The sequence below is a fragment of the Phascolarctos cinereus genome, unplaced genomic scaffold, assembly GCF_003287225.1.
Source record: "Phascolarctos cinereus isolate Bilbo 61053 unplaced genomic scaffold, phaCin_HiC Scaffold_3;HRSCAF=262, whole genome shotgun sequence".
In the NCBI taxonomy this organism is placed as follows: domain Eukaryota; kingdom Metazoa; phylum Chordata; class Mammalia; order Diprotodontia; family Phascolarctidae; genus Phascolarctos; species Phascolarctos cinereus.
The window spans coordinates 30,662,021-30,684,480 of record NW_027555736.1 but is presented as its reverse complement, the minus strand read 5'-3'; the positions used below and the strand labels follow the sequence as shown (position 1 = coordinate 30,684,480).

General features: G+C 47.7%; 1 protein-coding gene across 1 annotated transcript; it reads right to left on the bottom strand.

Annotated features, from left to right (window-relative positions):
* Positions 1–1,061: 1,061 nt before the first annotated feature.
* Positions 1,062–21,537, bottom strand: DDX21 (DExD-box helicase 21). Its single transcript, XM_020975175.2, has 17 exons — positions 21,445–21,537; positions 21,105–21,234; positions 18,261–18,737; positions 17,352–17,567; positions 15,595–15,670; positions 14,254–14,432; positions 13,146–13,263; positions 12,862–13,047; positions 12,161–12,306; positions 10,409–10,558; positions 9,712–9,873; positions 7,827–7,946; positions 7,335–7,408; positions 5,743–5,902; positions 5,314–5,448; positions 4,173–4,217; positions 1,062–3,890 (listed from the first exon to the last, which is right to left on the bottom strand). Exons 2-17 carry the CDS (start codon positions 21,189–21,191, stop codon positions 3,639–3,641), a joined length of 2,583 nt encoding a protein of 860 aa, XP_020830834.1. The 5' UTR covers positions 21,192–21,234; positions 21,445–21,537; the 3' UTR covers positions 1,062–3,638.
* Between the last annotated feature and the right edge of the window lie 923 nt (positions 21,538–22,460).

The following is a 22,460-nucleotide window of genomic DNA, read 5'->3' as shown; positions in this document are numbered from 1 at the left end:
ATGTCTCACCTCTAGGAGGAAAGGGCTATTGCTATCTCCATTTAACAAACAGGAGAACTGAGGCAGAGCTTCACTGACCTCCCTTGAGTGGCAAGCTCGTGTCTGAGGCCAGATTCGAACTCAGGTCTTCTTGACTCCAGGTCCAGTGCTTTATGTAGTGTGCTAAGCTGCCACTGTAATGCGTGTGCATGCCACACGTGTCAATAACTAGGTACTTGCAGTATGTGCACATACAGCCTACAGCCTTTGGGAGAAGCCAGGGAAGCTGAGGCAGAGGCGAGAAGGAAGCTTTGCAGGAGTGGGGGACAGCTACTCAGAGCCTGCAGTGGGCTAACAGGCATCTCCTGCTTTTTATAGGGGAGGGGAACAGGCAGGGAGAGCCAGGGCTTAAGGGTGTAAATGCCCGTTTTGTTTGGTCCTGGAGAGGTTGGGGAGCCCCAGCACTGTGGGGAGCAGGATGACCCCATGCAATGTGCAGTCACTGTTAGGGAGGTGGGCCAGGGCCTGCTCCCTAGAAGTGAGGGCATTCATTCCAGCCAATGCCCAGCAAGGCAAGTCTGGCACAACAGCTGGGCACTCCCTGTGTCCTGAGCCTCGAAAGGCCGATGGGGTCCACGAGTTTGAGAGGGAAATAAGATGTCTGTTTTCGATGTCCACTTGGGCAGAAGGATTAACTGGGAGTCTAGTGCAACAGTCTAGGGAAGAGGTGCAGAGGGCCTTAACTAGGGGGGTGGAGAGATGGAGGGCACTGAAGCCTAGCCCTAGCAGGGGCCAGTCTTTGAACCCCAAATCCCTAACACCAGGAGAGCCCTTGGAGATATTCAGACCCTGGCATCTTTCCACTACTTAGTGCTCCGAGAGGCTTCCCCTGCCCCAGTGACCACAAGTACAGCCGGAGTCACTGCTTCTACAAGATGGGACTAATTTCTGCCCTGTCCAATACCGGTGGGTGCCACGTGGAGTAACGGGTACAGAATCTCCTGAGCAAATGATTTTGTTAATAATTACCCCACCACCACCACCTTTCAGGCCTCTGCAGGGCCCAGACAATGGCACAGGCGTAAGGAAACTAAGTTTTTATTAAGGCATAAGACAATATCTTAGAAAATATTTACCTTTAATAATCTGTTGACAGTTCCCAATTCATAACCAGACCGTATTCTGAAAATCCACTTGTAAAAATAGAAAAACATTTGGAACTCAGAACACTTTCTCATGGGAACTAAATTATAAATGGTGGTGAGGTCCCCAGGCCAGCCCAACAAAACCTCTTTACAATTCATATTTTAGGTAGTAGCACAAGTCTTGTTCCAGGGAAATTACATTTCCCCCCCAGTCTTTTGTAATGAACATTAGTATGTTCCCTTGAAAAGTCTAATCCTGCAAAGTTGCTTTTATATTGAGAATCACATTTTCCTTTGTTCACTCACAGAAGCATTCTTGATTCCAAAGCACAACGGCCAAGGCCCACAAGGCCCTCTCTTTAGGATGCCTCTCCAAATTCGAGGTTCTCCAGTTCCAAACCCAATGCTGTCGGCTGCCCACCAAAGGTTTGCCCACTACTAATGGCTAAACCACAGCAGTGGGAGGCAATAGTGGACCCAGTTAAAAGGAGCTCCACACTAAAGAGGGTCGACTCAGCGCCAGAAGCCCTGGGTTCAAGTTGGAAGCGCTGCCACATACTCGAGGGGGGGTGACCTCGTCAGTCACTTCACCTCTGGGGAGTCCCCTTCATCCTCTGAAAAAAGAAACACTGGCGCTCCAGGCTTCCCTGAAGAACATCCTGTGATGACAAGAGGGTGGGAAGAGGGGTCTCAGCACCCTTCCAGTCACTAAGCACCTACTTCCTGAGTGAAGCATTAAGAACCACAGAATTCAAAGGATTTCCAAGAGCATCAGTTAAGTAGAGATTTCAGCTGGTCGTGAAAATGCTTGCTAGACTGGTCTTTTGGTTCTTTCTGCACTAAACAGGGCAGCTGAGGCTGGTGGGGGTCCAATGAGCTGGAGCTTCAGAAGCCAAATGAGAAAAAAAGAAGGGTCACCAAGGCCACAGGATGCCATGGCAGCCTTGGAGAGCATTTGGCCCACTTCTCATCCAAGATCATTCAGCTAGTAAGCAGCTGGGCTGGGGTTCAAACCCATTTTCTGACTGCAAACCAAGTGTTCCTTCCACTAAATCTGGCTGGGGTGACTAGAGGTTTGGGAGCAAAGGAGGAGCCATCAAAGGACAGCACAGCACAGACACACCAGAGGGGCTTCATAAATGCTTGGACCACCCTCACATTGAGAAAGACAAGGGTTTATAAGCCCCACACCACCAACAGGCAGGACAACACCCCAAGACATGAGAGAGATGGTTAGGGGGGCCACAGAAAGCACCCAGAGAAGGGATGGGAACCCAGCCAGGAAACATCGTTATGGGGAGGAATGGACGTGACCCAGATCCTCGACGGGGAGTCTGCAAAGATACTTTACAGAGCAGGAAGAGTACACTGACTCAATCAATCATCTCTGCTGCACCTCAAGGGAGTTCTTGCTTTCACACAGAACACCCTCTAGCATACAGTAGCTGCTTAATAAATTTGGTGGAATCAAAAGGCAAATATACATATTCTATAACATTATAGGGTCATAGAAATTTACACAATGAGAATCAACCTAATAGTTTTCCTATTACTAACAGAGAACCTGCTTGTCAATCATCACTTCACCAAGTTTTACACTTCCCTAGGGGGTGGCTTTGACTTTTTTCTCATAATTGAAAAATGTTATCTAATAGTTCATTTTATCTGCTTAGCAAATCCAGATTTTTAATTTCTCCAAAATAAATAATGTTTCTTTCCCAGATGGAGAAGAGTTTAAAGCAAGCAGACAAACATCTGCCTGCCTTCCTTCCTTCCAACCTGGGAATGGGCATGAATTATCTTCTCACGTCTGAGATTCTGACAGATGCCATCTGTCAAATTTGCTAGCTTTTCTTCTACCGTGAAGGAAGATTTCATAGAACCTGGTTAAAGCCACATGGGTCCCACGTCACCAAGGAGAATGCCTGTATTTTTATTTTTCGAGCACCAAAACAGCATCAGATGCACGAAAACCATGTTCTTTATGAGACAGTTAAGACGTGGCATCGTCAGCAGGACCAGGCTCTAGAACAAGCCGATGCCCAATGCTCACCAGTATTGACTGATGGCTCCCCAGGAGAATCCATGCAGCTGGTAGACTGAGAATATCTGTTGCAAAAACAAATCTTTGGCTATGCAAGAAAGATCCTCCGAGCTTGGTTGCCCCACGAGCTCGTCCTCAGGGTAAAATACTACCCAGAGATGCTTTAACTACCTTCAAAGGGCAAAGCCGGGGCAGAAAATGGACTTGACTAAAAGGAATGCACTGATGTGGGTTTCAGAATGACAACACATGCATTGATGTGCCCTCCTCAAAGAAAAGCTTCTGAAGACATGGCAGATTGGACTTGATGTAGCAAACATGATCCCGTGCTGAGCGCTGCCCCAAAGGACAATGGCTGGCTGGTTTGGTAAGTGGTAGAAGGAAAGCAGGAAGCAGGCCTAAGAGTTTATAAAAGTCACCAGGAAGGGCAGTGCTGTGTCTCCAAACTTAATCCTGTCCTTTTGCGCATCTTAACGATGAGAAAACGCTCTCTGAAAACTTCTCTTCTGGCCTCTATTCTGAAATCTGTCATTCCTGTTGAAGCCGCTGCCACCACCACTCCGGCCGCCCCGGCCACCACCTCGGCCACCTCGACCGCCACCGCCTCCTTGCCTCTGGTTCCGGAAACCAGAGAAGCCTCTGCCTTCATCAGGCTGCTGCTCCAGCTCAGGTCTCTCGGTGGCCACAGAGAGCTGCCAGCGCCTCGAGTCCTGCCACTGGTCCTAGGGAAAACAAGGTCTGTTTGTCCCAATTCAATCTGTCCAGACACCGTTTGAAGGAAAGCAAGCATCTCCCGGCCTCCCAAAGAACACTCACCTCTACAAGTGGTGACTTCCCTTCTACCTGCTTTCTTTGAATGCTAAATGCTGTGGGCACTCTATGGGCACTGTCCTGACTGCCCTGGTCACTGAAGCATGATGGGAAGCTCCCCTCCCCCTACATTCCCAAGCCATTTGCTGGACCCCAAAGCTACATCCCACCCACACTATGCCAGATGAGAATACCTGGAATGTCTTTACTTCTGCAGCAGGGACATCAAAACAAACGCCCTAAAAGGAAGGAACATGATGAAGATTTTCACACAGGGTCTATCACCACAAGTCCCTCAGGCCCTGAGGGAGGCTGGGTGACTCCAGCCAGGCAGAGCTCTAGTGCCCACAGTATGCCACCGACTGAAGAGGGGAGATCTGCCGTCCAACATACAGCATGTGAATGGAACGTACAGCTCTAGCATAAGAGCACTACCCATAACAACCCTACCCATGCATCTCCTTCGTAACAAAGAACTTGGACTGCACCACGTGAATGGAAATCTTCGGTCCTATCAGGATTCCATGAGAAAGCCTCAGGGAGAAGCGCCCTGCTGTCCTAGTAACTCGTGTAAAAGATATTGACGAGGCCATCAGCAGAGGAAGCGAGCCTGGTACAGAATGAGCTATGCTGAGGTCCTCGAGTCACTCAAGAAAGGTGTGGGGCAGACTCTAGAGTATGGAGAATTTAGGGACTGAAAGGAGGAAGGAGGGAGGCTTGCAATTGCACCAGCAGAACACAAGAGCCCTGAGTTCTAAACATGGCTCTGAGGCCACCCTGAAGACTTTGTGCAAGCCTCCTCATCTGTAAAATAAGGGGAGTCGACACAGTGGCATCCACAGGTGCCCATATCAACAAATTCAGGAAGGCAACGTTGTCAGTCTAGTTTTATCACAAAAACCTATCCTAGGAAAAGCTAAAAAGGAAAGAAATCATTTCTTTTTCCAGGGTAGGATCATTCAGGTCATAAAATTCATCTGGGTACAGAGAGGTCCAATGTTGCTCCAAACCCTCCACGCTTCACACTTTTGATCTCAGCCCTGAATGTTCACAAGATGCATCAACCCGAGCACGACACCGGCAGCCTTGCCCTCGCCCCCTCCACTCCCTTTTATTGTTCCCATCCTAGTCAGGCGGGACCTGGACTGAGGCTTCTCTGGGGAAGTGTCCCACTCGATCCACCCACAAGCACTGATTTCCCAATTCCTGGGTGCCTCAGCCAGTGTTGGGGAGGCAATGGGGATGAAGCCACTCAGCTCTTTTCAGGGACCATGGTCAGCTTCCCTCACAGCAGGGAAGGTCTCCTAGCCTCATTGCCAGCTGCTCCAGCCTTACCATTTTCCCCTTGAGGAAGGTCATCCGCGTCACTTTGTCATCGATCTCTTCCCCAAGCTGCTCTTTCAACCCTCTCCACGCATAGCCGATGTTGTGCATTTCTATGGAGCACTGCAAGACCATCGTCACAAAGCCCTGGGCAGGGGGCACGGAGAGGAAACGTTAGGCACCACAAGCAGCCGCCATGGGCGTCAGAAAACAGCAACTGTCCCTAAAACACAAGCCTCCCTTTAACAAGCAATTCTTAGCAGAGGGACTGAGCTGCAGGAGCCTGCGCCCTTTTTCCTTTTAAAAGAAATGCACACAAGTGACGTACTTCTCACGCAGGAACAAAAGCAAACCACACACAGAGAAACAGGCACCACAGGCAGACGGCGGGTGGGCACCAGCCCTCCCCCCAGACGAAAGCCACGGCTGCGGGCAGCTTACCACGTCGGAGTTGATCAAGGAACGCTGCTCAACGGCCGTCGCCCCGGAGATATGGGCTAACGCGGCAGCCAAGGCTTCCACGGCCCCCTTCTCATCAATCAGCTTCTGAGCTGTCTGTCTGAAGTTGTTAATGGCTGCAGGGGGCACCGAGTCCAGAAACCTAGGAAGTCACCAATAGCATATTATTTTGAGGAAAGACCCTAGATATTCAGCACCTTCAGAAAGATTTTAAGGCTAGGAGATCTAGAATCATGAACAGCTGCCATCTGTCTTGTACTGTGACATCTACATCTTTCTTTGCTTTATACACATCACCTCCTCTGGGCCAACTATAGTGTTATGACTGAGCTGTGATTACTCTTGTCCCCATTTTAGAGATGAGGAAACAGAGCCTCAGTAGGTAAGTGATTCTCACCCCATGGTCACACAACCAGTAATTCCTGGTTTTTTTTTGGGGGGGGTCCTCTCCTGACTTTCAATGCCCTACCCCACTACACAGCCTCTAGGGAACACTCAAAGCTAAAGCAACCCCACTTTCTAACCCCAGAGTGGCCGGATGCCCACAAAACTGTGGTATGCCCAGGCTAAACGCAGACTTTAACTTGAGGCCACTGAATCCTTAGGGACAGTGCTACCCTTGTCAACAGTCCTAGATAAAAGGGAAAGAGCCAGCACCCCCATCTGCCACACCTGGCAGGCTGCATGTCCTTGGCTGTTCATAAATATATCCATCCAAAGAGCACCTCACCTGGAAGAAGCCTCAGGAATCCACTCAGGCGAGGGTTACACATGGACGAGCCTGGTCTGTCACGGCCCTCTCCTACCTCGTTATTCACAGCTCTCCTCTTTCCTGCCCTTCGAGAATGTTCCCAAACCCAACTGAGTCCCACCCCCAACTCTCTGTCGGTCATTACAGAATCCCTGCTAAATTATGAAACAATTGGTAAGTGACCATTAAGGACACCAATCTAACAAATGAACCTTCCATGAGCTATCTGGATTTCAACATGGAACTCAAAACTGAAATGATGTAACAGTAAAATGGTAGGTTAATATTTTTGGCAACTGCCTCCTGGCAAGGCAGGAGAAGGACATAGAGACGTACAGAAAAGTATATGTACAGATGGCATGGGGGACTCCTGTTTCTGACAGTCACTAATGTGACTCCTACCCCCAGGACACTTACTCACTCTTTTCCTGGCTTAAGGGCCCAGCCAGACTTTTCATGCCAAATGACCAGGGACCTCAGGTAGCCATTGTGCACCTCCTCACAAGGTGAGTGATAAACCAAGACTTAACATGACACCCACATAAGGCAGCCAATTCCTGGGGTGGCATAACTCTCTACCAGCAGAATGGGACCCATCTTAGGGGATAATTCTTCTAAACTCTTGCCTTCAAGATCCTTTGATCTGTCCTCCAGCTAATTACTTTTATTTATGCCTTTGTAAAAACATCAGACTCATTTCCCCAAATTCCCCAACATTGAAGCCTCCCTTATATCAAAGAATATTGGAGGCAAAAAACCCCCAGACAACCAAGTAACAACATGTGATCCCCGTGACAGCAAACACTGCCAGGCCCATACACACCTGATGGCATCTTTGCTGGAGGCTTTAATTATTTCAGAAGCACTGGGAACACCCACACGTTTGAATGTGATCCCCTACAAGACATCGGATCAGAAAAGACAGTGTTGGTTTTCTCTCAATCGTGAAAACACGCAGAGGAGTGCGGCTGCAGTGGGAACAGCCCTATCTCCACTGCTTCCCACAAGACACACGATTCTGAACACAGGCAAATGTCAAGCTGTGCCCACCCCAGAAAACAGCTTCCCAGCTTCGAGGACAGCCACTCTGTAGCTGTGAACTGAACACCCAAACTGCTGGCAAAATGAACAACAAAGGTTCTTCTGCCTGACTCCAGATGTCAGGAGGACACAAAAGAATCAACATTCATTCACGTAACCACCAGCCTTTAGTGACCCTGTCGGGGGCTGGATCAAGGCCCCGTAAAACAAGGGGGGCTCCCGCCCTGGAGCTGCCATGATGCCCAGCAGCCCGACAGAAGTCACGTGCACTCACCGCCTGCCGCTCCACCTGCCCTAGCTGGTGCTGCTCCTTCTTCTGATAAAAACAAATGCAGATCCCGGTCCGTCCAGCTCGACCCGTGCGTCCTGAACGATGAATGTAGGACTCCACATCCTAGGGCAATAAAATGGAGAATTGACATTTGGAAAAAAGGGGAAAATCTCTAAGCAACAGCTCATAGAGAACCAGCAGATGAAGAGAAACTGGTATCTTAATCAGGCGATCCCAACAGCACGAATGAGCAAACTGTTTATAAAAACTCTTAGTCACTTGAAAATAAAAGTAAACATTTCTTAGAGCTATAAACCATAAGAATTTCTATGTGATTATTTAAGACTACAGATTTATTCATTCATACAGTGTAAGTATCACAACAAAGTAAACCTCCAGATTTACAAGGATTTGTGCACTGTGCTTTTAAAAAATTAACCAAGGCAGAACCCAAATCTCAAGGGACAAGGACTCATTATTTCACAAAACTGACTGGTAAAACTAGAAATCAGTCTTAGTGAGACTAGGTTTAGACCAGGATCTTATACCACATATGAAAAAGAAACATGACCAAGATATAAAAGGTCATATGATGAACAAATCAGGGAAACAAAGAGGAGCATCCTTTCACAAAGAGGGATGGGGGAACATTCTTGGAACAAACAAGGAATCATTAGAGGACTACAGGAATAAAAACAGACAATTCCGATTTTGTGAAATTGAACGGTTTTTACAAATGAAATCAATGCAGTTAAAATGAGAAGGTAAACAGTTAACAAGGAAAATCTTTGCAACAATTTTCTCTAACAGAGGTCTCATTTCCAAGGCACACAGGGAACAGATTAAAAAAGACCGGGTGTCCCACTTGTAGCATCCCGCATGACAATTAGAGTTTTATTTCCCAGAGGGTAACTGGACAAAGAACATGAACAAGTAGTTTCAAAAAGAAAAACTAGCTATCAACAGCAATATGGAAAAAATCTCAACAACCACTAATAACTAGAAAATTCCAAATTAAAACTCTAAGTTTTTACCCCACAACCATCAGATTGGCAAAGATTAAAAAAAAAAAAAAAGAAAAGAAAAAGCACAACTATTGGCAGTGCTGTGGAAGGTCAGCAAATTAATGCTCTGTTTGTGAGGCTGTGAATGGATCCATCTATTCTGGAAAACAAATCTGGAAATGCCCCAGAAAAGTCACCAAACTGTGTCTGTACATACTCCCTTGCCCCAGCCTTACCACTGCTAGGTATATGCCCCAAAAGAGATCAAAAGAAAGAAAGTCCTTTCATGCAGCAAAGAATGGAAACTAAAAATGTGCTCATCATTTGGGGAATGGCTAAACAAATGGAATACTATTACATGGCAAACAATGAAGGGGAAGAGCCTGAGAAACCAGGAAAAACCAATATGATTTGATGTAGAGTGAAGAGAATCATTTCTACAATGGCACCAGCACTGTTAAAAACTCTGACCTTCCAAATGACCACCCCTGACTGCACCGGACCAACGAGGCCAACTTCTCCCCACCTCCAACCAGAGAGATGGCCTGGAGGTGCAGAATGACACAGGCATATGGGGATCTGTTTCACTTAACTGTGCTTGCGTGTTACAAGGGAGTCTTTTTGGGGAGGAGGAAGGGGGCAGAACTAGTGACGAAAGAAAAAAGATCAACAAAGTCTGGAAATAATGACCAAAGGAAGTTCAGAAGGGAGACAGACAAGCCTGGCGACTCTGTGGTTCATTTCATTTTTGCTCCTCTTTCTCTACGTATACAGGAATGTGCATGCTTGTGGGTGTTTGCCAAGTTCAGAAAAGCAAAGCCTCAAAGTCTCTACTTTACAATCAGCCAGAGCAGAAAGAAGGAAGACGGCAGTGCACGCCTTACCTTTGGAGGAGAGCTCTGTATAACCAGGTCAACCTCGGGGATGTCCAAGCCCCGGGCCGCCACGTTGGTCGCCACCAGGACACCAAATTTACCATTCCGGAAACCCTGAAGGGTGATTTCCCTTTGTTTCTGTGGAATATCTCCATGCAACGACTGAGCATCCTGAGAAAGCAACAAACTCAGGTCTGAGTAAGGAACCAAAGGATTTGAATTGCTAAATTGTTTTAAACAGCTGGTTTTTTCATGGAGCCCCCAAACTAGCTGGGCCCATCACAATTTCTGTCTGAAAACTACGAAGAGAAAAATGTGTGTGAATTACCTGGCACATTCATTACCAATGGCCACTTACAGTCACACACTCAAACAGGGCACAATGACAGGGAGATAAGCAAACCAGCCGAGGCGGAATGGACAGCCTGGAAATTAGGGGAGCAGGATCCAAGTTCTGTGGCTCTGATCCTGCTGGAGGTCCCCCCTATCTGACATGTGATCCCATGAAGAATAGTGTCTAGTCTGGGTCGGGAGTGTCCTCGTATTTCCTCCATGTACCATGTTGGCAGTTGGGGATGGAGACAAAGCAGCCCAACCTCAGAGGCCCCCAAAGGGAAGCTTCTGGGGTGGCTTATTCCTACTCAGTCATTTCTTGGGTGGCAATGGAAACTCCTCTCCACTTCCCAGGCTGGGGAATGATTCCTACCTGCTTTATCGATTCATTCAGGGAGAGCTCCTGAGCCTCCTTCTTTGTCTCACAGAAGATAATGGTTCGTCCGTGACTCCCACTGTAGACCTGGATGACATCGCCAATGACTGCTGCCCTCTGAGACCAGTGGCAATTGATGGCCAAATGCTTTGAGAAGAAGAAAAAGGCGATCGATGCCTTGTCTGAACCGATCCAGAGGCCAACCACTGGTGACAGGTAGCCGAGTGGCTGGACATTCATTAGATTGTGAGCACCAGGGCAGGGCACTGATTGTCATATGTCACTCTTGGTATCCCCCACATTTAGTGTGGCACCTGACATGTAGCAGGCACCAGACAAAATGCTAAGTGAATAACTGGATGACTGGTAGATTGCTTCTCTCAGTTCTTGAAGAAGAAAGAATCATCTTTGTGCTGAACCAATATTACAGGACCCAACTAAGGACACAGGAGGGTAGACGGTAGCAGCTAGAGCCAGAGTTCTTAGGCCTGCCTGTGCCCTAGACCCTGGGGCAGTCTGGTGAAGCCTGCAGACCCCCTTCAGAAAAATCACAAAGGAAACCAAAGACTGAAATGCAGTTATCAAATACAAAAAAAAAAAAAAACACATTTCCAGCCCCTAGCTTAAAACATCGAAGCTTCCCACACACTGCCGCTACCAAAGAAATGGATGGGTGGGCAACAAGACAAGAGGCAACCTGAAGCCCCAGGAGCCCCCTGACTGCAGGGGGCAGGCCCCACGAGCTCCTTCTGGTGGCCAGCTGGACGAGGAAACATGCACGGCTGTGGGGAGATGGGCTGCAGGTGACGGGGCTGGCACCTGAAGAGGCCTCCCCTGTGAGGGAGAGTCGGCATTGTCTAGATTTGGAGCACTGGAGCAAAACAAGCTGATCTGGGCAAAGGAAAGTGATGATGACAAGCCTGTCCTGGCTTCTGCTGAGTGAGGCCTAGTTTAATTTTCTCCCACTTCTATTTTCTATTTCTCTTTTTAAATCTTAGGACAGCATTCTTATACAGGCTACCTCCACTAAACCCCTCATTATACCATGCAAATGCTGATGCTGACTTGGTTCAAATCCTATCTCTAACCCTTCCTAGCTAGGTGACTACAGACAAAATCACTTGGCTCTGAGCCTCAGTTTCCTCATCTGCAAAGTGGATTATAATGCCTACAGATCCTACCTCCCAGGGTCATCGTGGGAACCAATCAAGATGCTACAAAGCCATCTGTTCATCTGAACTATCAGTCAGGACAACGCAGATGTCCCCAGAACACTTACCTCCCTTGCCCCAAAAGATCCCAGGCCCCTCTAAGTCAGTGCTAAATACAACTGGAAGCACCATCATGTCCACAACAACCCTGGGTTCGCCTGACCATCCTTTCTGGTCTCTTCTCTCCCTATCTGTGATGAGAGCCTGAATCTCCAATCTCCAAGAAAGAATGTCCTCCAAGAGGCTACTGATTTCTAGCTGCCTCTAAGAGCCACTAGGTAATGGGCACAACACATAACCAAGTCAAGGGAGAACCTTGTGCAGCAGAGATACCCCAAAAAGCCTTGCAATAAAGATTCTGAAATTTAAATCAAACGCTAAGAGCTTCAGTGGCCCTTAGCTCTAGAACCCAAAACAAGAAAAGAAGACCTTTCTATTTTGGTTTTCAAGGTAGGTTTTGTATGCAGACTTGTCCAAAGTCTGTCCATGTCCTTTCTAATACCAACAAGGCAAGGAGAACCAGCCCCCAATCTCTCACCTCCACGGTCACAGCGGCCTTCTGTGTCTTTTTCCCAATCAGGTCGACTTGCTCATAAGTAGACTTCATGTACTTCTTAGCAACATCGTACACCCAGTGAGGACAAGTCGCAGAGAAAAGCAACGTCTGGGGGTTGTCTTCTGAATCTTAAAAAAAATCACATTACTCTACAAGACTGAAGAAAGTAAGAATCCCAAGTGATTCCACGGCGGACGTGGACCCCTGCTCTCCTTAAAGGCCTGTGCAAGGCTTCAGCACTAAGTGATGAGGGCCTGACAGAGAACTCTCACCCAGCAGGTGACCCCCACAACACACTGCGGGTGCGCTTGAGACTACTCAGGGTAAGTGAAACAAAGAGAAGACGCCTCAGAAATGATCCAGTCCGATCTCTTCTTTTTTAAAGATTAGAGAAATGAGGCTCTGAGAGAGAAGGCAGTCCCCCCCCATCCAAAGAGCTTACGACCCCACACCAGGACACCCACACAAACAAGGAGCATGGGCACCCACTGTTTATGCCTCAGGTCACATCCCCAAAATAATCAAAAACCACCTCTTTGGGGCTGACAGGAAACCTCCTCATTCTAGTGAAAGGTGGCCCACTTTCCTGCCCTGACCTGGTTTCCAAGCTACCTTCTAGTACCACCCCAGGCTCTTGTGGACTCTCTCCTTTATAACAGTGCCTTCAATCTACTAGTCCTTACCCTTCTTATAGGCCACAGTTAAAATTTCTTCCACCTGCTCAGCAAAGCCCATGTCCAGCATCTGGTCCACTTCGTCCAGCACAACATGCTGCACCTTGGTGAGGTCGAGCCGGCCGTTCTGCAGATGGTCTTTGATGCGACCCGGGGTGCCCACCAAGATATCGATTCCTCTCCGAATGAGATCAACTGTCAAGTAATCACCAGGAAGACATTGTTATTGGGGCCCTTCCCCAGCACCGCAGGACCCCAGGACTCCCACCCCACCCCCACCCGTTTGTACGCACTCTGGCCATTATAAGGCGTTCCACCATAGAAACAAGCTACTGTCAACTTCTTGGTGATATCGCTGAAGTCTTTGCTGACTTGGATCGACAGTTCCCTAGTCGGGGCCAGGACCAGTATCTAGGAAAGAAAATTCAGATCTGAGCCTAATCATGACAACTGTGCCCAATAAACCAAAACCTCAAGAGGCCCCACTGAGCCAAACCACAGCTCTCTCTTCCATGACAGTAAGGTTCACCCTCACCCTGCCGACACAGGCAGGGAGGGAGTGGGGCTGCCATGATCTTGAGGAAGGGAAAAGATGGGGGAGGAAATAAGCCCTTATTAAGCACCTACAATGTGCCAGGTATGGTGATGAGCACTTTACAAATATTCTCTCATGTGACCATCACAACCACCCTACTCTTATTATCCCCATTTTACAGATGAGACTGAGGCAAACAGGGATTCAGTGACTTGCGCAGGGTCTGAGTATCTGAGGCTGGTTTGGACTCAGGTCTGCCTGACCCTTGGGCCAGTGCTGAGCCACCAGGCTGCTAAGAAATCAGTGCAGTGACGTAAGGGCAAGAATTGTGGGATGTCAGGCCCCTGTTGGAGCCCTTGGTGTGACTTCCTGCCCCCTGGCAGCTCTCCCACCCCCTCCTCTGTTCTTTCCAATCATGCTCTTCTTCTCCATCTCTGCCAACCCCACTAGTCAATGCAGCCCCAGGTCCTTGAAGCAAATAAGCAGTTACACTTCCAGTTGTGAGGCACCTGGCAGCCACTCAGAAGCTCAGGCTCCCTACCCAAAGAGTGGCGACTGGCTTAGGACTGATGACCTCCTACCAAATCCCTCATGTCCATCTTTTTTTTTAACATGAGGCAATTGAGGTTAAGTGACTCGCCCAGAGTCCCACAGCTAGTGAGTGTTAGGTGTCTGAGGCCGGATTTGAACTCAGGTCCTCCTGACTCCAGGGCCAGTGCTCTATCCACCGTTTATCTGTTTTTTGAGCGTTTACTGCAAAGAAGAAGGGATTTTCAAGAGGGTTCCCATTAGCAACAACTGAAAACTGCCCAGGACAAGGGTGTGGCCAGGAAGCAAGCCTCTGTGGGCCACTGTGCTTCGTTTACCTTTGGTGCACGGCCTCTTCCTCGGGGCTGAGAGTCTCCCTGAAGTTTTTCAATTAAGGGGATGGCAAAGGAGAACGTCTTTCCCGTCCCCGTCCGGGCTTGGGCTATTAAGTCCTTCCCACTAGATACGTGATGAAATGTCTTCGCTTGTATAGGAAACAGATAGGTCACCCCACGGGCTGGGAAAAGAATCCAATTCATTTTAAAATGACAATGCAATGCAACAGAACAACCTACCAGGGCCTGCACCTTAAGGTCATCCTTCAGCACACCACCTACACTTCTGGTCAATGACAATCATGCCCGTCTCTCTTTCAGAATCATTATAAGCTTAATATTAGGAAACCTGCTTCCTCACAACGGTGGTGGACTTAGGACAGCTGGGCAGGTGTGAATGAGTGGCAATCTGCACCACTGGAGATACCCAACCAATGAGATGAAGCCTTGAGTAGAGAGCTGCACGTGCCCCAACTCTGCAGACCTTCCCTCGCTCCCTCTGGTTCCCCTCAGGATCCTGCTGGCCTGAGAATTCTCATGGCCTTTTCCTCTTTCATGTCCAGAGCGAGTGTGTACTCTGCTCTGCGCCCTTCCAGGGTTTCTGGGGAATTATAAAATCGCATGAAAACCTAGGAACAGGGAGCTTCTTTTCCTTTGTAATAAAAGAACATGCAAAGGGTAGAATTCTCAAAGGCCATTTCTTCCTCCACCACCCCCACCTCAGGTTTCCTGCTCTCTTTTATGTCCTATCTCCCTGTCAGACTTCTGGCTCCTGAGAAAAGAAATTGTTTCTGCATGGATTTGTATTTCCAGGGCTTAGCACAGGGCCTGGCACACAGTAAGCACTTAACAGAGGCTGGGTGACTTCACTTGGTAACTTTTATTGTTTATTGCTAGACTGCTTTCCAAAGACCTTTGATGACGTTGCAATTCTACCAGCAACAAATGAATTAACTTGTTTCTCCCATTCCCCAATTCTGTGGGTGCAGGAGGGACTTCACAGCTGTTTTAGGAGGACCCCAGATTTAGGGCTGCAAGGCCCCTCACAAGTCACCTAGTCCAAGCTCTGGGGAGAATTAAGGCCTGGGGAGGGAAAGGGAATTGGCCACGGTAACTTACGCCTCCAGTTTATCTGACATTTTCTACTACCTGAGGACTACTGCAACAGATTCTCCCAAATAAAAGATACCAAAAAATTCTTACATCCTTTATTAGAATACCTGGAATCTTAAGGGACCTTACCCTACCTGATTCTTACTACAGCATCTCAAAAGAGAGGCCATCTCATCAATGAAGACAATCTCCTTCCCAATAAGATACTAATCTAGTGGCTAATAAAATTACCTTTGAGGAGTTGAATAGTCTCTTCAGAGATGGGAAAATTAGAGAAAGCTCCTTCTTTCTGTTCTGCGGATAGCTCCTATTAAATTGAAGAACACTTCAGAAGCACGAAAAAATGAAACCAATGGCTTCCTATATCAGTAACTTAGTCCCCGCCCAAGAAACAAAGCTGAAGAAGGAAATTCCTTTAAGATAGATTCCATTCAGGCCAAGAGATATACAGACTTTGTTTTATTGCCTAAAGGGGGAAAAATTGTGCATCCTCTTTACAAAAGAAAAACTAGACATTTATAGAGCATGACACATAAAACAGAAAGAAGCTCTTTGAGGACAAGGACTGTTTTGTGCCAGTGCCTGGCACATGGCAAATATCTGTGGACTAACTTAATAAAATGGATATACTAAGACCCCCAAAACATTCTTATTAAACGACAGTCCTACTCAAGTGAGAACCATTATGGACTATTCCAAACTAACCAATTGCATAACTACACTTCAAAGATTGTTATTTAGCAAGCTGTAAGTCAATTTAACCTTTAACATGGGCAGAACAGACAAAAAAAAGGAAACAACTCACTAGATAATTTATATGAGATATCTGGACTTCGAAAATCCCCCATGAAGATGTTTTTAAAAAAGCAATTCAGAACCGGTTTCCAGGAGACGAGTGCTTGATATTTTTGCTTACCTCAAGGCAGAACTACTCATCAAGCAACATTATCACTTACCTCTACATGCCAGGCAGTAGGGATACAAAGCCTCAAGTGAAACAATCTTTGACCTCAGGAAGTTTATATTCTATCATCACACACACACAATATCTGGGGAGATAGTCACACACACACACACACACACACACACGCAACACAAGATAATCTGTGGGGGAAGACCCAGGGAGGGGCCTACAAAGGCCAGCAAAGCTGGTGCTTGAGATCAGTGGTGAAAGAGCCCAGGGGTTCCTCATGGCAGAGGTGAGGGGGTGTCCCTGCAGGCATGGGGAGGCAACTTGGGCCAAAACACCTAGAAAGCAAGAGGCACGTCGTAGATGAGGGACCCTGGCAGGCCAATCTGACTAGACTGAGGACAAGAAGGAGAATAATGTGCAGTTCAACTAGTCCATGGGAAGACAGTTGGGAATCACCATCAGAGGAGTCTGAATTTGATCTCAGAAGCAATAACCAGCCACTGGAGTGATGGAGTGACTTGAGCATATGATGCCAAACTTGCACAAACTCAAATAACTGGCAACTGAAGCTGTTCCAAAATTACTTTCCCAAAAACCAATGTTTGGCATCCTTCTACTTTCCAGATATGTTTCCTCTAAAGGTAATGCCTCTGTAGTCGGATTCACCAAGGCATAAAAAGATTCAAAGACCTGACCAAAACAGAAGTATAGGATAGTCACCTAAAGACCCAATCAAATCTTCCATAACCCGTTTGGTGACATGGCCCCACTGGATATCTGGTGAAGCCAATGGACTTCTCCACAAAATGTCCTCTAAGTAACTGAAGGAAAAAGCCAACTTCAGTTAAAGGTTAATGAAAACAAAGATGCTGTATTTTTCCCCAAGCAACTTCACAGATTCAAGGTTAAAAACCCCAGCTCTAGGAAAGTGAAGGCTGAACTAGGGTACAAGGGGCTCGGGGGAGACGAGGAAAAGTGAATCAGAAACTCAGGAATTAATTCTTTACATTTAAATTCTATTCCCAGAAAATGCCTGAAATGTAGCAAGTCCACAGAACAGCCAGTCTAGATGTACCTCAGTGTCTTCAGATTTTGAATCTTTCTCATTTTCCTTCTTTTCATCTTTTTTGGATTTCTCCAATTCTTCTTCACTATCATCATCATCATCATCATCATCATCATCATCATCATCTCCTCCTTTAAATTGTTTTGTCAGTCCAGTTTGCAAATGGGATTTTAATCCTTTAGAACTAAGAGCATGGTTTTCTACTCTTTTATGAAAATCATTTTCCTAAATGAATACATATTAAACATATAAATTAATTCAGTCTTAAAGCAGAAACCAAAAATATGTAACTAAGCCACAGCACAACAGTCTTAAAAACATCTACTCATCCCCTTCTTTTACAGCTCCGGCCAAGGTGCCTGGCTGTACCAATCAGGGAGCAGGGCAAAGTGCAGAGACCCCAGGCCTGGGCTGGCCTCAACTCTCAGTTCTGTCACTGTACCTAGAAGGGCTTTTCTAGCTCACAAAGTCCATTTGCTGTAATTGTCTTCCCCCTAAACTTCTGGCTGGGGGCATACCACCTATTTCCTTCCATGTTAAGAGCTATCAAATCCAGCAAGAAATTTTTTCTCTTCCATTAAAAGCCGCTCCACATTAAGAGATTTGGTTTTGAGACAACAAAAGCCAGCACACTCACAGAGATGGTGAGATTAGTTCACCTTTGGAACAGCTCCCTTCCACTTACAATTAACAACCTAGAGTTGTCAAGGGGGCAGAGAGGGAGGGCAGGAAGAGCTTCATCTTAGGCTGCAGCAGCATGCACTATAATATCCAGAATAAGGGGTCTTGGGCTCTATGGCCTCTACTCTGTTCAGACCACATCTGGGGTAGAAATCTATTAACTAGAATCAACAATTAAAAAAACAATCAAACCAACAACCCACCCCTCTCTCCTGCCTGGTGAAAATGCCACCTCACCTGCTCAGCTTCGCTGTCACTCTCCTCACTGGATGACTCCTCAGAATCAGATGCATGCTTGGAGTGGGACAGTCCGTTAGTCATTGACGCCTTCTGCAGCTTTGGCCTTTTCTCTCTTGTGTCTCCATTTACTTCTCCCTCCTTCTTCTTGGCCTTCTCAGAAAGCTCTTCTTTCTCTTTGGTCTTTTTGGCCTTAGAGCAGACCTCATCGCTAGAGGTGTCCTCCTTCTCTTTCAGCCTTCTGGGCTCCTCCACAGACCCCTCCTTGCTCTTTTTGGCCTTTTTGAGTTTAGGGGAAGAGTCTTCCTCATCCTCTGGGGGCTGTTCTTTCCTCTTGGCCTTTTTGGGCTTTGGAGAAATGACTTTTTCTGGAAGCTCCTCTCTTTTCACCTTCTTGGGCTTAGGGGAATCAAGTTCATCAGTCTCTACCTTACCCTTTTCTAGTTTCTCATTTTTTGATTTCTCTTTTTTATCTTTCTGCAAAATTCAAAAATAAATATACAAAAGAGACACACATTAAGTCCAAAATCTACTTATTTTCTTAACTAACAAATATATTCATTCCTTTATTCACAACTACTACACACAGCAAAGAAAATTAATGGCACCTGGCCACCTAGTTAGAACCCTAGGTCTAGAACTGGATCTATCTCAGCTCTTGAATTTTACAAATGAGCAAATGGAAGACGGGAGAAGTTAAGTCACTTCCCCAAGGTCACAGAATTTAAAGTCATGCACCTGGTACCCAACTCATCCCCACTAAACTATGCTGTCCTCCCCCTCCTTTAGTAATTCTTTTTTGCTGTTTGATCAATTCAGTGGTCTGACTCTTTGGGTTTTTTTTTGGGCAAAGACATTGGAGTAGTTTGGCATTTCCTTCTCCAGCTCATTTTACAGATGAGGAAACTGAGGTAAACAGGGTCAAGTGACTTACCTAGAGTCACACAGCTAGTAAGTGTGTGAGGCCAGATTTGAACTTAGGTCTTCCTGACTCCAGGACCAGCACTCTATCCACTTGCACCATCTAGTTGCTCAACCTTCCCCTAACTGCTCTTTTGAGGGGCATTTTACTATTTACCACTCTTAATCCAGGAGAGTGCTGGGAAATGAAATGACATCCATCGATCCCATTTTTCTACCACTTTGTTGTGATCTGGAGATTGTATTTCAGGTAAGAGTGCCAGTAAATTAAGTTTGTCCCAGAGATCTGTTTTAGCTAGCAGGTGATAATGTCCCAGGGGACAGGGAATTCAGCTGCTCAGAGACACACCACAAATGCTGAGTTTGGTAGGAATAAAAGTCACTGACACTGGTAACTGATCTTGACAGGGATTGTTTCAATTGTAACAATTTGGTGCCACAACATTGTTTTATACCCAAACTGGCACATATCTACCCCGCAACATACTTTACCTAGATACCTGAGGGATAAACCAGGTGACATACAGAAAAATGCTCTGTACGGTCGACTAAAGCAAAACCACAGAATTCCAAGTTACAAGTAGCAATCAAACTTTCCTAATCCTTTCCAATTCATAATCTATGCAGAAAAATGGATCAAACACTGGTCCTAAATTTCTAACAGTCTTATTGTAGATACGTATCTTTCTGCAACATACTCTACTCCCAGTTCATGCTATTATTTCATCACTAGTCACTGTTCCTGGGATGCTAATAAGCACACCAAGGTGCCCTAATTACAAGTAACTAGAACCATTGTTTTAAAGGTATGTTATTTCACAAAAGTTAAAATTTTACAGTAAGAAATGGACAATTATTTATGCAATAATTCTGATCTCTGACCATATCTGCAGGCCAAAAAAGTCATGCATTGTTTTAAATGGGTATAACATAAGGTGCTTACTTAACTCACCTTCTAGGGAAAATCCAGCTGTTCCTAAACAAAGGTCCCAGCTTCCCTTTATCTGTGGTCTTTCCCATTACAATTAAATTCTTAGAAAGGACCTTTTTATTATCCCATATTTGTACCTCCAGGCCACAGTACAACGCCTGGAGCATAAGAAGCTACTGATAAGTGCTCCCTCTTGATAATTAGGCCTATTTTTGCTTTTTCTTTGTATCCCCAGATGCTAGTAAAATTATTAAGCACACAGCAAGTGACTAATAAGTGCTCTACCTGCAAGTCTTTTCCCCTTTGCCTGGCACACTCAAGTCCTTAACAGATGCTCCGGGGCTGGTAGGATCATACTCGCTCCACGGGGAGCGGAGGGGAGCCCGCCCCCCCAGCCCCTCCCCAGGCCCCAGGACGGCCTCCCATTGGGCACAAGCTCCAAGCCGGTACGATGACGTGGGGCACCCCCCGGGCAACCGGAGCACGTGCAGGCACAGACAGGGCGCCGGTCCCGCCGGAATCGCACTAGGGGGATTCGGGGTGGGGGTCCAGGCCCAGCCAGGGGGTGAGGGGGGGTGTTAACAGCAACAGTGATGACAGCCGGCACCTCCAGGGCGCCTTACACACCTTCGCTCGCGGAAGCCTCACTCTCCCCACACCCTCCAGCACCCGCAGCCGCGAGTGACCGCTTAGGCACAGCTTGCTCCACTGGAACACGGCCCCCAGGTCCATCCGTGACCCCCTGATCTGGGACCCTGGACCCCTTCGCCTCCCTCAGTGTTCTCCCGTGTAAAATGCAGTTGGGGGGCGGGTGCTGGACATCCCTTCTAGCTGGGGGTCTGGGTCGCTCTGGGTAAACTGAAGCCCAGAGGCGTCAGGAGCCTCTGAGCGCCGCGCCCCGCCCGAGTCGCACGTGGAGCCGGCGCCGGGAGGCCCCCCCAATACCTCCCTCCTCCCGCCCTAGCCCGAACACCCCTCCCCCTCGACCGCACCTTTTGTTTGTGCTTCCGCGTCTGCTCCGTCGCCTCCATGGACGCCTCCGACTCGACTTCGGCCTCTGACAGAAGCTTACCGGGCATAGTCCTCTGGCCGCGAGCTCACTCCCCAACCGACAACCGCGTGCTAAGGGAAGAGAGAGCCGGCAACGTCACTTCCGCAGAGGCCGGAAGCAGGAAGCGGGCGTGCACTCCCGGCGACCACGTGAGGCTCCGGACCTCCGGAAGTGCTGGGAGAGGCCAAAGTACCAGAGGAGGAGGAGCCCGGACCGGCGCCCGCGCATGCGCTCTAAGGTCCGTCAAGTGCTTTTTCTTCGGTCTTGCAGTCGGAACCTACCTTCCATCCGAGGACGGGGCGCGATCAAGGTCCCCTCCGCCAGAGACCCTCGGCCCCCTCGACCCTCCGGCCTTCCTGGCGGCTAGTAGGCGCCTAATAAATATCGTATGACTTGAAAACACTTTGTAAACCGTAGACGTATTAAGTAAAGGTGAGCCGTGTAGGCTCCGCCCAGGGCCGGAGCTCTCAGCGGGGGGCGGGGCTGGCAGTCTGAGCAGTCCTGGGACTCTCCCTGACGTCATGGGCTGCCCGAACCTCGGGGACCACCTGCGGCAGCGCGTTCGGGGGGGGGGGAAAGTCCCGAGAGGTCTGGGTTAGACACCCCACCCCCCGTACCTGTATCTGATGACCAGGCTAACCTCCTGAGCTTCCTGGCCCAGGCGGGGATGACGAGGCTGAAGAGGAACCCTTCCTTTCAATGTCAACGTCGGGTACAAACGTGCGCTCCCGGGCTGCTGCGACCCTCCGACGGCCTCTCTGCCTCCCTCCTTTCTGTCTGACACAAGGACAAAATCATCTCCTCAATCACAGGGTGGATGAGGTCATTTCGCTACTCAAAAACCTTATTATTATCGTTCCTATTATTGTTGTTTAGCAGGTCAGCCTCTGCTTGACTCCATTTGGGTTTGTTTTTTTTTTTTTTGCAAAGGTACTGGAATGGTTTGCCACTTCCTTTCCCGGCTCATTTTACAGATTAGGAAACTGAGGCAAACGGATAAGTGACTTGGCCAGGGTCATGCAGCTTAGTAAGCCAGATTTGAATCTTCCTGACTCCAAGCCCAGCACTCTATCCCTGTGCCACCTTAGCTCCCACTCCTATTACCTCTAGGATAAATTACAAACTCCTTACCTGACATTTCAGGCCTTCATTTTGATGGGAGACAGTATGATCCAGTAGGAAGACCACTGGTTTCAAAGTCAGAGGACCTAGGTTCAAATCATGGCCCTACCACTTAGTAACTGAGTCTCAGTTTCAAGTGGATTGGAGTAGATGACTTTGAAAGTCCACTCTATGA

Excerpts from the sequence above, each read along its gene's own strand:
- DDX21 (XM_020975175.2), bottom strand. The coding sequence starts at position 21,191 with ATGCCCGGTAAGCTTCTGTCAGAGGCCGAAGTCGAGTCGGAGGCGTCC. Across the intron at positions 13,264-14,253 it reads GAAGAGGCCGTGCACCAAAG|ATACTGGTCCTGGCCCCGAC; the intron begins GTAAACGAAGCA and ends TTTCTTTCCTAG. Across the intron at positions 5,903-7,334 it reads TCCAGCAAAGATGCCATCAG|GTTTCTGGACTCGGTGCCCC; the intron begins GTGTGTATGGGC and ends GTGACTTCCTAG.